The following is a 17,867-nucleotide window of genomic DNA, read 5'->3' as shown; positions in this document are numbered from 1 at the left end:
CTTTATGGGAAGTGATCCTGGATCCATCTGCAATAAGTTTTCCTTTTAAAATATCTTTAAAACTAGCAAGACGCACCTTAGGTTTGAGGGAAGGAGGCTGGATTTTACAACAAAATGTCTACTTTTTTTTTTTTTCGGTACGTGGGCCTCTCACTGCTGTGGCCTCTCCCGTTGCGGAGCACAGGCTCCGGACGCGCAGGCTCAGCGGCCATGGCTCATGGGCCCAGCCGCTCCGCGGCATGTGGGATCTTCCCGGACGGGGGCATGAACCCGTGTCCCCTGCAACGGCAGGCAGACTCTCAACCACTGCGCCACCAGGGAAGCCCAAAATGGCTACTTTTAAAGTGTTTCAATTAAGTCTATTTCCTGTTGCTCAAAAGATTTCAATAAAATGTGTGTGTGTGTGTGTGTATGTGTGTGTGTGTGTGTGTGTGTGCATGTGAGTGCCATATTTTACTACAGGCAATGATGCCCAGCATTCAGGGTCCTCCTCCTGCATCCTCACCCCACCTGGAATCTCATAGGACTTGGCCCATATTCTGCCAGCTTTTCTGAGGGCAGCCACCACTTGGGGCTTCCCTTCTCCTGGGATGAATGTGGACAGAATGAGGATCAGAGCCAGAAAAAAGGCTGAGGAATCACAGATATAAGAGCCACCACAGTTTGGAGCAGGTACATTCAATGAGGCGGAGGGATTCAAGTGATTTGCTAAGAAATGAGCAAATCTTCCTTACTAGAATATTCTCACAATTGCTTTGCAAAACAGCTCCTATATACTGAGACCAAAAAGCCTTAGAGATTAAAATGATCCAATTCTATGACATAGGCAGGATAAAAGGATTAAACTTTCTTTTTTTTTTTTAGGAAGGGAAAAAAGGTAGACAAAGGAATATAAAATTTCCTTCAAATCATAGCAGGGAAAACAGCTTCCATTTAAAAAGGCAGAACTGGTCTTTTAGAGTCTAGTTTTACCTCCAAAAATCATATCTCCTACGTCTTTGCATCTCTTTATAATGATGACACATACTAGAATGTTCCATGAATCTCCGAATATGCTAAACCATATTATTGTTTGAGCTTAGAAAATTTGGCTCCTTATAAATACCAAAGTGACTGTACTTTCTTGTACTTTTCTGAAAAAATGAAGTGCAATACAATTATTTATATTTTAAGAGGTCTCTTCAAAAATTGTGAGTTCCCGGGGGGCGACAGCCAGGACTGTAGATCACTAGCCCAGACCACATCTTCTCCTATGTTGTCCCAGGGACTCAAAGTGGCATGGGATGTCCCAGAAAATAAAATGTTAAGAGGCTAACCAGATGGTGCTTGACAAAGTACAAAGGCCGTGGCATGTGTCTCACATCTGTGGTATGTCACATGGATCAAGGGGAAGGACCACATGTCCACGGCGCCCCGGAACAGACTTGGAGATGGCTATGGACAGGGCTGGCTGTGCCCAGGCAGGGCTTTGCTGGCCACGCTGCTGCAGTGGGGTGTGGATGAAACCTCGGGGAGGCAGTTGCAGAATGAGTGGCTGGTGGGAAGGGCCGGGGGTGCTGCCAAGGAAGTGCCCCGTCCCTGCCCCTTACCTTCGACTTCGACCTCATGAAAGGGAATCCCACACTGCATTTGAGGAAGTCCGATTCCAGCAGTTCACAGGAAATGCCCATTTCCTCCTGAAAGACAAAAAGTACCAACAGATGGGCTGGCTACACCAGGACAAGTGTGTGGAGGAGCCCCAGGGAGGCAAATCCAGGCTTCAGCAGACATGGTCCTGCTATAGGGAAGTTCTCAGACAACAGCCACTGTTGGCTGTGCTGGAATGAGGAGCCTCTGACAGGCCAAGTCCCCATCCTCCTCTGACTGCCCACTCACCGCGCCGCCACACTTGCCAGAGGTTCTCTGGGAAGACAGTGCAGAGGACAAAACCACTCTTCATTCTTTTTTTTTCTTTATCATGTTTGTTATTGTATATCAGAGTTTCCCTAACTGTGTTCTGTAAAACATTAGTTCTGTGGGTATTACATTTTAAAAAAGGGTTTTGGGGTCAAAAAGTTTGGAAGATGTAGGGATAAAAACAGTTAAAAATGTGATTTTTTTTTAAAGCAATTATTTTTTTTTTTGTATTTTATTTTGTTTTTTTTATACAGCAGGTTCTTATTAGTAAGAACACTCTTCATTCTTAATCAACCCTTTGGCTCTGATCCCTAGTGCTCTCCTGGAGAAACGGGACAGCCCACACGTGAGCTGGATGCCTCCTTAGGTTTGCATTAAAAGGCATGCAAATCGCCTTTCTGGCTCACACCCTAATCTTGCCTTTCAAAACCTTACTAGTTGAGGAAAAATAAACGCTAAGAAAATCGCACCAAGGAAAACACAGGGATTCTTTCTACAGCATGAAGCAATGAGGGCTGAGCTGCACCCTCAGCAAGCCTTCCCAGGGTGGGGGTGGGTGCAAGGGCAAGGAGAGGGTTCCCAGCATAGCTGGCCTGGGCTGGACTCTACAGACAGGCACGAGAAAACCAGGAAAGGGGCCGTGGGGAGCTGCCATCTTACCACCTGCACACATAGTTTACAACCAAAGTCAAAGAAAAGCAGGAGGCTCTTCATAACACACAGGGCCTCTCCGAGTCACTGAGACCAAATCAAGACTTCTGAGGGGAGACAGAATGTTTGCAGATATGGGAAAAGGAGAAGGCACAGAACAGAACTAGCACTGGCTGAATGTCTAGAAGCTGGGGTGCTGGAGTTCAATGAGGTCATGTGACTTCCTCAAGGTCGTTCTTTTTTTTTTTTTTTTTTTTTTTTGCGGTACGCCGGCCTCTCACTGTTGTGACCTCTCCCGTTGCGGAGCACAGGCTCCGGACGCGCAGGCTCAGCGGCCATGGCTCACAGGCCTAGCCGCTCCACGGCATGTGGGATCTTCCCAAACCGGGGCACGAACCCATGTCCCCTGCATTGGCAGGCGGACTCTCAACCACTGCGCCACCAGGGAAGCCCCCAAGGTCATTCTTGACTGACTCTAAAACCTACCTCCTTCCCCTACCAAGGACCTGATCTTCTCAAGGGCCTTGGCAACTCTGCAACACACAACGGCAGCCAAAAGGAACCAACCTGTGTGGATTCTGGCTCTGAAATGTCACCCATGCTCCCTCCTCCAATTTCCAAGACCTGCACCTCAGCCCAGACCCACACTTCCAGGTAGATGGGTGAAATAAAAAAAGTTTAAGTTGTGTGTCTAATCAGAAAAAAAAAAAATGTGAGGACTTACCACAACATACCTACTTAGTTACATGTTATACACATATACTGTTACACTATTATGAACAATATCAAACACAAAAAGTAGAAATGACAAAAAACAAATAACTCATCTGTGGGAATAGAAGTCAAGATAATAATTGACGGGTGGCAAGTGGAAGGGAGTTCTCGGGGTGCTGGGGATGTTCTCAGGTGTGATCATTGTGAAAATTCACTGAGCTGGGCACCTAATGATTTGTGTACTTTTGTCTGTTTTCTAAACATCAATAAAACTTTATTTAGAAAATAGCAACAAAGCAACAGCAACACGAACAACCCGAAATACAAGGAAATAAAACATAGGAGATATATAAATATAAAAGGGAACTGTAGCTTATCTTTCAGCATCCAATCTAGATATCTAATGGGGATAATTGATCTCAGTAACTGTTAAGTTTTCTAACTGTTCTCCGTGACCTTAGTCAGCATCCCTCAGGTGGGCTTGGGACCTCCTGCATTAAAATTGGTTTGGGATCGCCTTAAAAAAATACAGATTCCCAGGCCACGCCCCAGTGGTCTGAGTATACTCTGAGATTGTGGGGCCTGAGATAAGCATTTTCAATTCATGGTAGGTGATACAGTAAGTGTTCCACTGTGCAATGCTTTGGGAGCCACTGCTATGAGTTTGCCTTTTTTTTCGTCCATTCTACAGGCTGCTTGAGGAATCTTCTTAAAATGCCTCTCTCCATTATGAACATAATAAAAGCTCAAAATGTTAACACTGGCATCCATTTGGCCCCTACCTCTCTGAGCACATATGTCACTATTCTACAAATATCCCTTACTTGGTCTCATTTCCACACTTTCCACACTTTTGCCTAGTTGTTCCCACTGTCAGGAACACCTTTCCTCAGCCCTTCTTCCAAGGTTTCCTTCACCCATCTTGCCCCAAACACTCGTGGGTGGTAGGTAAGTTTGCATATCTAATATGGGCATGGCACAGGACTTGGAACGGACCCTGAGCATCCATTGAGTGGCTGAGTCATCACATCACCTCCCACGATCAGCACTGAGGACACAGATCTGAACGACATTAGTCCCTGTCCTTGAAGAGCTCACAGCTTAGAAGGGGGACATCTTCCAGCAGAGAAACAGACATTTACAGGGCAGTGTGAGGGGCTGCTCTTGGAATCTCGAGAACATGCAGCGGCAATCTCAATAAGGAAAACCAGTGAATGATTTCTCAAATGCTGTCTCACGAACTGCATGGCCCAAAGATTGGTCCTAATGATTCACTGTTGGTGGCCTCTTGTCACCATCCTCTTCCTTATAATTCCTCATCCAAGAAGCAATATCCACAATTGGCCCAAGTACAAGCTACTCTAAATCCTAGCTAACTGGCCTGTGGGCATTAGAGGCAGCGAGCTCAAGCCTAGGTGACCTTAACTCCCTGGGACGGTCTTGGTTTATGTCTGTTGTCCTGGTGTAATTACTCTCAAGAGCATCCCAGGATATACATAAATTATATTACTCAACCCAGTTCCAAAGCTCAATATCTCACTGGAAATCCCTTTCAAACCAGGACAGAGGTTTTCAATTTAAGTCAAAGGTCTATCCGTTCTCAAAGATTTATCACCCCAAAGACTTCTTCAGGTTTTACATGGATGTGAAGGACTCACTAGGCTTTAAAAATTTACTCTGGAAATTGAGGGGACCTCCGTTTACTCAGCTTTTATCTAAGACTGCTTTTGATTGTCTGAGAACTGCTGAACTACCTTATTTTTGTTAATTCCAAAATGCGAGGAAATAACATTTAAACCAGCATTTATCGCATTATTCCACATCTCTCTTCCACCCTACTCAGTCTAATAGAAATGACAGAATTCCGGTTGGATCTTGGGGTGGGGGACAAGCAAAAAGAGTGAAAACCAAAGACATCTGTAGGAATGAAAGCGCTCAGTGTATGGTCATGACTCACGCGCTCCCGGACGCTGCAACAGAGAAGAATGTCATGGATCACCCTTCTGCGCCTGTCAGCACCAGAACAGCCCTCCCATGGCTATGTAAGTCCCCTTGACTGAAAGGCTTTAATTCCGTTTTCCACCCTTCACTGCAGCTATGAGGCAAAGAGGCCCCCAGAGCATGGGCCTCAGCAAACACTGTGACTGCTGGTGTGGACGGCACAAGATCTGCACCCAGAACCCCTTTACTAGATGACTTCCAGTCCCTGGCTGAATGAGAGCTGCTTTGCCTGGGAGGTTATAACACCCTTCCTCTGCAGCCTATGATTGACATGGGTGCAAAAGGCTGCCCCTTTGCCTCAAGATGAGACCAGCTGTGCTGGGCAACTCATGTTCCAGAGCCCCCGTGGGGTTAGGCTGAGAGCACATCCCTGTTTGCCTCTGTCTTCTGCCCCATTCTGTTCCCTTCACTCCTTTTCTTCCAAGAGCATTTCTGCAGTAAATCATTTGCCCAGGAATCCCCATCTCAGGTTCTTCTCCGGTGAACCTGACTTCAGACAATACTCTTTATAGATGAGGCTGCTGGCACTGAGAGCTTCTGGAAAGTACTGGGCATTTGTTCCCAGGTGGGGAGAGGCAATGGGAGGGGAACCCTCACATGCTAACGAATGTTGTTCAAATCCATACTAACCCAAGGGAAAACTTTCTAACTACTGGTTATAAAGTCAGCATAGCTGACCCCATCAGGGAGCACTTAATCTCAAAGCAGTATCAGCACCCCCTTTGCTCTGGTTTTAGATCCTGCCTGGGGCATAACCTTAAAAAACAGGGTCACTATGGAGCTAGGTACCACCCCTGCCCACCTCCACCCCCACTCCATAGTCAGGCAGGCATCCTGTAGTCAAAGAAGTCTCAGGGAACCTTTAAAAGATGAATGTTGGGGTGATGTAGCTAAACTAGCTGTGCCCTGGCTTTAGACAGCATCAGGAATAGTGATCTAGTGGGGGAAGGGTGCTTTTTACCTCCGCCAGGCACGTGGTACCCCACCAGGAGGTACATGGGAGAGATTCTAGGGACAAGGCTTCTCCGTGGCTCTGATTCCTTCTGTGCCTCAATCATTGCTTACACTGACTTTAGCTTGGAGAACTTACCTTCAGCACTGTTGCAAGACTTATGATTACCAGCTCTCAGCTGATGGGGAATGTGGACCAGTGAATTGACTGTCTACCCTTTGGCCCTGATTGCCAGACAGTGTAGAATCTGATTATCCAACTCATATGCAGTGCAAATCTACTAAAACCTGTTGCAAAGGTGCAGGCTTTCATGAAATCAATGAAAGTGATGCTCAGAAACTGCTCAAACCACTCAAAGCCTCTGATTAAGTCTGGATCTGGCAGAGTTACATCAGTTAACAACTGTTGAAGAAGTCAAAATTATCCTTGGATGATAACACTTTAAGATGCTTGAGAAGATAAGGCTTTAAATTTAAAAGATCAAGAGAAGTGTTTGGGAAAAATGTACCATCATAAAAACGACCTTTCTGTGATTGTCCTAAAAAAAAAAAGGCAAACTATGAAGCAAAGAATGTTACCTTATAATAGGAATATTCACATCCAAAAGCTGCCTACCCAGGACTCAGTTACTTCTTTCATTTCAGAAATTAATGCACTGCTATTTTAAAGATGCTAATAAAGCAAATAAACTTTTGCCTTGGGTCTAAGTATCCTTGACCATTATTATTACAAGAGCTGTTACGTGTAGAATAACATAAACTTATTTTCATAATCTTTAGTTTCATTTTTCAAGTAAAGTCCCAATCAAAACTTAAAGAAAAAATTTTAATATGAAATTCTGGACCCTATTTTAAGAAGATTCACAAAACTGGCCATTTTCCCAGTCCCACTTTTCCTTGGCTAGCAGACACATCCAATTCCATAAAATGCTATCAAGGTTTCTCCCCAGAGATTGAGTAATTCAGTTTAAATTTTCTAAATTTTTTGTTTTACTAAGACACATTACACTCAGGATCAGAAAAACATCAATTAACATTTTTTTTTAGAACACAAGATGAAAGCCTACTTGGTTTCTGCATGTTCGTCTCTATATTCTCAGTACCGGGCACTCAGTAGCTCCCTAGTTTGCACTTAGAACTTCAACAAGCCTTGGCTCTTCAGGGATTCAGATGAAGGGACTTCAAGAGGCAGCTTATTTGCTGGTCTGCCTGGCACGGGAGATGCTTGCCTTGGCAAAGGTCCTCTCTTTTCCAGACATACCTCGGCTGTCCTGGCCCTGGGAGTTTGGCCAGCGGAGCCAAGCTCCAGCCCTGCTTGTAATATGCAGTGTGGCTGGCAGGAAGAAATCAGATCATGAAGTTAGTGAGCCTCCTTGGCCTTCAGGCTCCTTCTTCCCATTCACACAGCATTCGACTTTATTCTGGAGCCACACTTGCTCTGACCACCAACGCAGTGTCCTGTGGGAGCAGCAAATCCGCAAATCTGGTCAGGGCTTGATGCTGGGCTCCAGGGAGAGTGTGAAGTTTATCTTCCCGTTTGCTACTTCCTCCTGTGTTTGTCAAACTGAGATGACCCTTCATGTTCTATGTCTGACTGAAGTTTGGTATTCATCTAAGACCCCCTTCCTTTCTTCCAGCCACGTGAGGTGTGACCCGTGAGCTGATAAGCTCTGTGTTAACTCAGTTAATAGAGAATTCAGGGAAATTTTGGAAGCACTTGATCCCAATTCTCTAATTAACTGAGGAGTCAAAGGTGAGCAGGGGTTCTCAATAACCTGGCCCAGTGAGCTAACAGAAAGAGTTTATTCCCCGGAAATACTTTATTGGCCCCACTCAAGGATGAGTCAGCCTGAGCCTCACCAGAAAAAACAGTGCTATTCCTAGACGGGAATCCTTTGGGACAGGGCCCATGGAATTCCTCAGCATGCAGAAAAGCACACGGTTTGCAGCACAGTAAGTGCATAAGCTTTGGCATCGGTGTCCCAATTGATTTGCTCGGATATGTAACAGCTATGGGTCATTAGACAAACAGGCTGGCCTTTCTACAAGCCTCCATTTTCCCACCTGAAAAATGAAGCCATAACACCTGCCTTATAGGACTGGGGCTGGCCTGCCAGGGTGGATGGTTGTAAAGACTGGGTCCACAGATGGCCCCTACTCAATAATAGCTTGTTACATGCCAGGTAGCTCTTCTTTTTATGCCCATTTTACAAGGAGGAAACTGGAACACAGAGAAGTTATAGCACTTGCCCAGGATTTCCCAGCTGCCAATGTAAGAATGCACCAGAGGGGGCCTGAGGCAGGGAACCCCAAACAAGGCACAGACAAGGTCCCCTCTTCCCCATCCCCCGAAGAACCCACAGAAACTGAGCCTGAGCAGGTGGGCAGCATAAACCCAATGAATGGAGCGTGTGGCCTTTAAGGAACCTGGAGCACACGGGATGCCAGGACAGATGCCAATCGTGGCTGATAGCCTGGCAAGGCTGGGGCACTGGTTTACAGGCCCTGCCGGATAGGGGCTGGCAACCAGCAGTCTGAGGGAACAGAGGTGATTACCAGCACACGTGGGGGTTCCAAGGCAAGTGCTACAAAGCAAGTGCCTTTTTAAACTTTTGTCTAAACCCCCATTTGGAAGTAAAGGCCCAGACTATTCTGGGTTTCTTCTTTCCAAGCTTAAAAAAGTAAAGCAAGCAAGAGCTAGAGTCAAAACAAATGCTTGAGACAGATGAACCACATAACTGTTAAAGCCAAAATCCCCTCCGAAGCTAAGGAGTGCTGAATTTGGAGCGTGCACTTTGAACAACCCTGTACCCATCACAGGCAGTGGGAAGTCAGCTGTCCCAGGAGGAGCAATTTTCTTATCAAAGTGGAGACAAGGGAGGCTCCTCCCAAACAGTCCTCTTGGCGCTACGGATGCTTTAAAATGAGTAAAAATCATATTGCATTTAAAAAAACCAACACAAATCAGAAATGACTTGAATAAGCTTATTCCTGTAACATGCTCCTCCTGTGCATTACATCAACCCCTAATCATGTATTTTCCCAACATGAAGACAAATCAAAACACTTCCATAAATGCTGATGACTGCCCCCTTTGGGATGGCAGGAAAACTAAAGAATCTAAACAAACAAATAAATAAAAATAAACCCACCATCCCAGCCCCTATTCACCCCAGCGGGTGAGCAGACAAGCCTCTCAGGCTGGAGCTGTCCATCCTTCTTTATTTCTGGTAAGGAGCGATGGAGATCTCCTCCAACATCCAGTGCTAAGGCAACATTTCCAATTTGAATATTCCATTGGTCAGGCTGCTGCAGGCGGCCAGGCTTTAGCAAGACCAGCTGGGTGGCTGACAGAGCCTTGGTGCTCCAGCCGGGTGTCAGGCCCGTGCCTCTGAGGTGGGAGAGCCGAGCTCAGGACACAGGTCCACCAGAGGCCTCCTGACCCCATATAATATCAAACGGTGAAAGCTCTCTCAGAGATCTCCATCTCAACGCTAAGACCCAGCTCCATTCAACAACCAGCAAGCTACAGTGCTGGACACCCTATGCCAAACAACTAGCAAGACAGGAACACAACCCCACCCATTAGCAGAGAGGCGGCCTAAAATTATAATAAGTTCACAGACACCCCAAAACACACCACTGGACGTGATCCTGCCCACCAGAAAGACAAGATCCAGCCTCATCCACCAGAACACAGGCACCAGTCCCCTCCACCAGGAAGCCTACACAACCCACTGAACCAACCTTACCTACTGGGGGCAGACACCAAAAACAGTGGGAATTACGAACCTGCAGCCTGCAGAAAGGAGATCCCAAACACAGTAAGTTAAGCAAAATGAGAAGACAGAGAAATACACAGTAGATGAAGGAGCAAGGCAAAATCCCACCAGACCTAACAAATGAAGGGGAAATAGGCAGTCTACCCGAAAAAGAATTCAGAATGATAGTAAAGATGATCAAAATCTTGGAAATAGAATGGAGAAAATGCAAGAAACATTTATCAAGGCCCTACAAGAAGTAAAGAGGAAACAAGGAATGATGAAAAACACAATAAATGAAATTTAAAATACTCTAGAAGGGATTAATAGCAGAATAACCGAGGCAGAAGAATGGATAAGTGACCTGTAAGATAAAATACTGAAAATAACTACTGCAGAGCAGAATAAAGAAAAAAGAATGAAAAGAACTGAGGACAGTCTCAGAGACCTCTGGGACAACATTAAACGCACCAACATTCGAATTACAGGGATACCAGAAGAAGAAGAGAAAAAGAAAGGGACTGAGAAAATATTTGAAGAGATTATAGTTGGAAATTTCCTAATATGGGAAAGGAAATAGTTAAGTCCAGGAAGGACAGAGAGTCCCATACAGGATAAATTCAAGAAGAAACACGCCAAGACACATATTAATCAAACTATCAAAAATTAAATACAAAGAAAAAATATTAAAAGCAGCAACGGAAAAGCAAAAAATAACACACAAGGGAATCCCCATAAGGTTAACAGCTGATCCTTCAGCAGAAATTCTGCAAGCCAGAAGGGAGTGGCAGGACATATTTAAAGTGATGAAAGAGAAAAACCTACAACCAAGATTACTTTACCCATCAAGGATCTCATTCAGATTTGATGGAGAAATTAAAACCTTTACAGACAAGCAGAAGTTAAGAGAATTCAGCACCAACAAACCAGCTTTACAACAATTCCTAAAGGAACTTCTCTAGGCAGGAAACACAAGAGAAGGAAAAGACCTACAATAACAAACCCAAAACAATTAAGAAAATGGTAACAGGAACATACATATCGATAACTACCTCAAATTTAAATGGATTAAATGCTCCAACCAAAAGACACAGACTGGCTGAATGGATACAAAAACAAGACCTGTATATATGCTGTCTACAGGAGACCCAGTTCAGACCTAGGGAAACATACAGACTGAAAGTGAGGCGATGGAAAAAGTTGTTCCATGCAAATGGAAATCAAAAGAAAGCTGGAGTAGCAATTCTCATATCAGACAAAATAGACTTTAAAATAAAGACTATTACAAGAGACAAAGAAGGACACTACACAATGATCAAGGGACCAATCCAAGAAGAAGATATGACAATTGTAAATATTTATGCACCCAACATAGGAGCACCTCAATACTTAAGGCAAATGCTAACAGCCATAAAAGGGGAAATCAACAGTAACACAAAAAAAGTAGGGAATTTTAACACCCCACTTTCACAAATGGGCAGGTAATCCAAAATGAAAATAAATAAGGAAACAAAAGCTTTAAGTGATACATTAAACAAGATGAATTTAAATGATATTTATAGGACATTCCATCCAAAAACAACAGAATACACTTTCTTCTCAAGTGCTCATGGAACATTCTCTGGATAGATCATATCTTGGGTCACAAATCAAGCCTTGGTAAATTTAAGAAAATGGAAATCGTATCAAGTATCTTTTCTGACTACAACGCTATGAGACTAGATATAATCACAGGAAAAAATCTGTAAAAAATACAAACACATGGAGGTTAAACAATACACTACTAAACAACCAAGAGGTTACTGAGAAAATCAAAAACTACCTAGAAAGAAATGACAAGGAAAACATGACGAACCAAAACCTAGGGGATGCAGCAAAAGCAGTTCTAAGAGGGAAGTTTACAGCAATACAATCCTACCTCAAGAAACAAGAAACATCTCAAATAAACAACCTAACCTTACACCTAAAGCAATCAGAGAAAGAAGAACAAAAAACCCCAAAGTTAGCAGAAGGAAAGAAATCATAAAGATGAGATCAGAAATAAATGAAAAAGAAATGAAGGAAACAATAGCTAAGATCAATAAAACTAAAAGCTGGTTCTTTCAGAAGATAAACAAAATTGATAAACCATCAGCCAGACTCATCAAGAAGAAAAGGGAGAAGACTCAAATCAACAGAATTAGAAATGAAAAAGGAAAAGCAAAAACTGACACTGCAGAAATACAAAGGATCATGAGAGATTACTACAAGCAACTCTACGCCAATAAAATAGACAACCTGGAAGAAATGGACAAATTCTTAGAAAAGCACAACCTTCTGAGACTGAACCAGAAAGAAACAGAAAATATGAACAGACCAATCACAAGTAATGAAATTGAAACTGTGATTAAAAATCTTCCAACAAACAAAAGCCCAGGACCAGATGGCTTCACAGGCGAATTCTATCAAACATTTAGAGAAGAGCTAACACCTATCCTTCTCAAACTCTTCCAAAATATAGTGGAGGAAGGAACACTCCCAAACTCATTCTACGAGGCCACCATCACCCTGATACCAAAACCAGACAAAGATGTCACAAAAAAAAACTACAGGCCAATATCACTGATGATCATTGATGCAAAAGTCCTCAACAAAATACTAGCAAACATAATCCAAAAGCACATTTAAAGGGTCATACACCATGATCTAGTGGGATTTATCCCAGGAATGCAAGGATTCCCCAATATATGCAAATCAATCAATGTGATAAACTATATTAACAAATTGAAGGAGAAAAACCATATGATCATCTCAGTAGATGCAGAGAAAGCTTTGACAAAATTCAACACCCATTTATGATAAAAACGCTCCAGAGAGTAGGCATAGAGGGAACTTATCTCAACATAATAAAGGCCATATATGACAAACCCACAGCCAACATCGTTCTCAATGGTGAAAAACTGAAACCATTTCCACTAAGATCAGGAACAAGACAAGATTGCCCACTCTCACCACTATTATTCAACATAGTTTTGGAAGTTTTAGCCACAGCAATCAGAGAAGAAAAAGAATCCAAATTGGAAAAGAAGAAGTAAAACTGTCACTGTTTGCAGATGACACGATACTAGACATAGAGAATCCTAAAGATGCCACCAGAAAACTACTAGAGCTAATCAATTAATTTGGTAGAGTAGCAGGATACAAAATTAAGGCACAGAAATCTCTTGCATTCCTATACACTACTGATGAAAAATCTGAAAGTGAAATTATGAAAACACTCCCATTTACCACTGCAACAACAAGAATAAAATATCTAGGAATAAACCTACCTAAGGAGACAAAAGACCTGTATGCAGAAAACTGTAAGACACTGATGAAAGAAATTAAAGATGACACAAACAGATGGAGAAATATACCATGTTCTTGGATTGGAAGAACCAACATTGTGAAAATGACTATACTACCCAAAGCAATCTACAGATTTAGTGCAATCGCTATCAAACTACCAATGGCATTCTTCTCAAAACTAGAAAAAAAAATTTCACAATTTGTATGGAAACACAAAAGACCCCGAATAGCCAAAGCAATCTTGAGAAAGAAAAATGGAGCTGGAGGAATCAGGCTCCCTGACTTCAGACTATACTACAAAGCTACAGTAATCAAGACAGTATGGTACTGGCACAAAAACAGAAATATAGATTAATGGAACAGGATAGAAAGCCCAGAGATAAACCCACACACATATGGTCACCTTATCTTTGATAAAGGAGGCAAGAATATACAATGGAGAAAAGACAGCCTCTTCAATAAGTGGTGCTGGGAAAACTGGACAGCTACATGTAAAAGAGTGAAATTAGAACACTCCCTAACACCATACACAAAAGTAAACTCAAAATGGATTAGAGACCGAAATGTAAGGCCTGACACTATAAAACTCTTAGAGGAACAGAGTTCATAGGCAGAACACCCTATGACATACATCACAGCAAGAACCTTTTTGACCAACCTCCTAGAAAAATGGAAATAAAAACAAAAATAAACAAATGGGACCTAATGAAACTTAAAACGTTTTTCACAGCAAAGGAAACCATAAACAAGACGAAAAGACAACCCTCAGATTGGGGGAAAATATTTGCAAATGAAGCAACTGACAAAGGATTAATTTCCAAAATATGCAGGCAGCTCATGCAGCTCAATATCAAAAAAAAAAAACCCAATCCAAAAATGGGCAGAGATTTAAATAGACATTTCTCCAGAGAAGATATGCAGATTGCTATTAAACACATGAAAGGATGCTCAACATCGCTAATCATTAGAGAAATGCAAATCAAAACCACAATGAACTATCACCTCATACCAGTCAGAATGGCCATCATCAAAAAATCTACAAACAACAAATGCTGGAGAGGGTGTGGAGAAAACGGAACCCTCTTGCACTGTTGGTGGGAATGTAAATTGATACAGCCACTATGGAGAACAGTATGGAGGTTCCTTAAAAAACTAAAAATAGAACTACTATATGACCCGGCAATCCCACTCCTGGGCATATACCCTGGGAAAAACATAATTCAAGAAGAGTCATGTACCACAATGTTCATTGCAGCTCTATTTACAATAGCCAGCACATGGAAGCAACCTAAGTGTCCATCAACAGATGAATGGATAAAGCAGATGTGGAACATATATATAATGGAATATTACTCAGTCATAAAAAGGAACGAAACTAAGTTATCTGTAGTGAGGTGGATGGACCTAGAGACTGTCATACAGAGTGAAGTAAGTCAGAAAGAGAAAAACAAATACCGTATGCTAACACATATATATGGAATCTAAAAAAAAAAAAAAAAAGGTTCTGAAGAACCTAGGGGCAGGACAGGAATAACGACGCCGATGTAGAGAATGGACTTGAGGACACGGGGAGGGGGAAGGGTAAGCTGGGGCAAAGTGGGAGAGTGGCATGGACTTATATACACTACCAAATGTAAAACAGATAGCTAGTGGGAAGCAGCCGGATAGCACAGGGAGATCAGCTCGGTGCTTTGTGACCACCTAGAGGGGTGGGATAGGGAGGGTGGGAAGGAGACGCAAGAGGGAGGAGATATGGGGATATATGTTTATGTATAACTGATTCACTTTGTTATACAGCAGAAACTAACACACCATTGTAAAGCAATTACACTCCAATAAAGATGTTAAAATCAATCAATCAATCAATCAATCCACCAGCTCTAACTGAAAAGCCCAAAGTGAAAAGACCAGTAAGTTGTGTCTTCTAAGGTTTAAGAAGTAATCAAAGTATTTGATTTTCATCCAGGTAGTTTTTCCTACTGTTACACAGAGGCAAATGACTTATTCTTAGGGTTTTTTTTTTTTTACTATTAATTAATTTATTTTTGGCTGCACTGGGTCTTCATTGCAGCGCACAGGCTTTCTCTAGTTGCGGCCAGCAGAGGGCCACACCTCGTTGTGGTGCATGGGCTTCTCACTGAGGTGGCTTCTCTTGTTGCAGAGCATGGGCTCTAGGCGCGCGGGCTTCAGTAGTTGTGGCATGTGGGCTTAGTTGCGCCACAGCTTGTGGGATCTTCCCAGACTAGGGATTGAACCCATGTCCCCTGCCTTGGCAGGTGGATTCTTAACCACTGCACCACCAGGGATATCCCTATTCTTAGATTTTTAAACAGTGGTTTCTATTCTTAGATTTAAAACAAAAGTATTTCCCAGAGCCTGCAAATTCCTGATCAACATACTAAAATTCAAAGTTGAATTCCATCTCATGAATCAAATTATTTTGATTTTCTATCATTTTTTCCTTTGCCCTACAGGCTGGATGAAAACTCTACAAGGTGGCAACCTCTCCTGAAATGATCAGAAAGAGTTTAACATCATGGCATAAAAACAATTTATGAGTGGTGTTTGGATGAAAAGGTTTTGTAGGAGTCAAGTGTATGAGGAGTACTTATTAAAAGCCTGGCCAGGAATCTTGATATTAGAAACGTACTTACAGTGAAGAGTTCCACCCCACCTACCAGCCCACTTATACCCCCGCAGCCTTAGAACTCATTTGTGAAGGACCTTGCTGCTAAGGGCCTTGCTACTCAGTGTGGTCCTTGGACCAGCAGCATCAGCATCACGTGGGAGCTTGTTAGAAACGCAGATTCTCAGGTCCCACACAGACCTGCTGAGTTAGAATCTGTATTTTAAGCAGATCTCCAGGTAACCTCTGTGCACATGACCATTTGAGAAGCCCTGCTCCACATCACTGACCCACCCACTCAGGAAACATATGATGTTGACCCATGGAGACCAACTTCCTGTACTCTCTGCCCTCCAGAAAAAGATATACACAGCCGATGCATTTGAGGGCTCCTGTCTGAGTGAGGATACACTTTTCTGGAGCTGGAGATCCACCCATTAACATGCCCCATGGTCTGGATCCCCACCAAAGCAGACTCTGGGACAAGGACTGGGGTTCGAGTAGTTTGAGAGGTGACCTTAGGTGCTCCCTGAAGGAGTGGGAATGAGAAAGCAGGGTCACCTCTCCGCCAACACCTGCCTCTCCTTGGTTGAGAGTTGTTCCAGGGATATTGAACTTCCCTTGGCCACAGATGAAGAGACAGGGTCTGAGAGAGGACCCTTCCCCAGCGCAGCTGTTTCAGGGGGCATCTGCTTACTAATCTCTCCCCCCAGGTTGGCACATCCACTTTACTACTTCTCTACACAGCTCAGGACTATCCTTTCTCTTTCCTTGCTGCCACAACAGATCAGCTCCAATCTCCTCCCACCTAGGCCAGTGTAAAACAGCTTCTCTGTGGATGCTCTGTTCTCAGCTGTCCCCAGTCTGGTCTACAAGCTGCCCCAGGTGAATCTGAACACACTACTCTGTGCACTTCTGCCCAAAAGCCTTCAAAGGTTATTAACAGCCACACTTGTCACTGCTTCCTAACTGGGGTGTGCACTGGAACCACCTGGGAGCCAGAGATACCATGCACAGCTGTGCACGCTGTTCACTGCACAAGAGACCTGGCTGAGGTGGGGAAGGGGCTGAAACCCACCCCATGCTGCTCTCCCCAAGCCCTGTACCCTGGCAAGAGGCTGTGGCCCACCAGAGGGGGCACTTCTCTGCAATTTGTAAAATGGTGCTAGACAGACTGTGATGATTTTGTGGAAAGCTTTGTAAAAAAGCCCCCCGTGGAAGCCCCACTGAATCAAAGCACACAGCATGGGCCAGCATTTGCTGAAAGCTCCCCGGGTGCTTCCAACACACACCTAAGCTAAGAACCCTCAAAAGTTAGGTTACATTAAAATCCTTGTTAAAGATGCAGATTGCTGGGGCTTCCCTGGTGGCACAGTGGTTAAGAATCCGCCTGCCTAATGCAGGGGACGTGGGTTCGAGCCCTGGACCGGGAAGATCCCACATGCCGTGGAGCAACTAAGCCTGTGTGCCACAACTACTGAGCCTGTGCTCTAGAGCCTGCAAGTCACAACTACTGCGCCCGCGAGCCTAGAGCCCGTGCTCTGCAACAAGAGAAGCCACTGCAATAAGAACCCTGCACACCGCAATGAAGAGTAGCCCTCATTCACTGCAACTAAAGAAAGCCTGTGTGCAGCAACGAAGACCCAATGCAGCCAAAAATAAATAAATAAATTAAAAGAAGAAAAAAGATGCAGATTGCCGAGCCCACCCTCAAGAGTGGGATGCTTTAGAGCAGAAGCAGGGTCAGGAAATCTGGATTTTGAATGTGAGGCAAACTTTCTATACCAGCCTTTGAAACCCTGGCCCCGAGGGCTAGCCATTTTGGAGGTTAAAAGATGGAGACCCAGGGCTTCCCTGGTGGCGCAGTGGTTGAGAGTCCGCCTGCCGATGCAGGGGACACGGGTTCGTGCCCCAGTCCAGGAGGATTCCACATGCCGCGG

At 43.8% G+C, this 17,867-nt stretch overlaps 1 protein-coding gene across 1 annotated transcript in view; it reads right to left on the bottom strand.

Moving 5' to 3' along the window:
- ITGA9 (integrin subunit alpha 9) overlaps positions 1 to 17,867 on the bottom strand; it is a 348,367-nt gene that overhangs the window by 76,350 nt on the left and 254,150 nt on the right. The window contains exon 19 of the mRNA XM_029244105.1: positions 1,590 to 1,676. Within this exon, the coding sequence (XP_029099938.1) occupies positions 1,590 to 1,676 (87 nt within the window). The remainder of the gene's footprint in view (positions 1 to 1,589; positions 1,677 to 17,867) is intronic.

Source organism: Monodon monoceros, unplaced genomic scaffold (genome assembly GCF_005190385.1).
Source record: "Monodon monoceros isolate NGI ecotype Baffin Bay Population unplaced genomic scaffold, NGI_Narwhal_1 Super_Scaffold_3, whole genome shotgun sequence".
Lineage (NCBI taxonomy): Eukaryota > Metazoa > Chordata > Mammalia > Artiodactyla > Monodontidae > Monodon > Monodon monoceros.
This window is presented reverse-complemented; position numbering and strand designations above follow the sequence as displayed.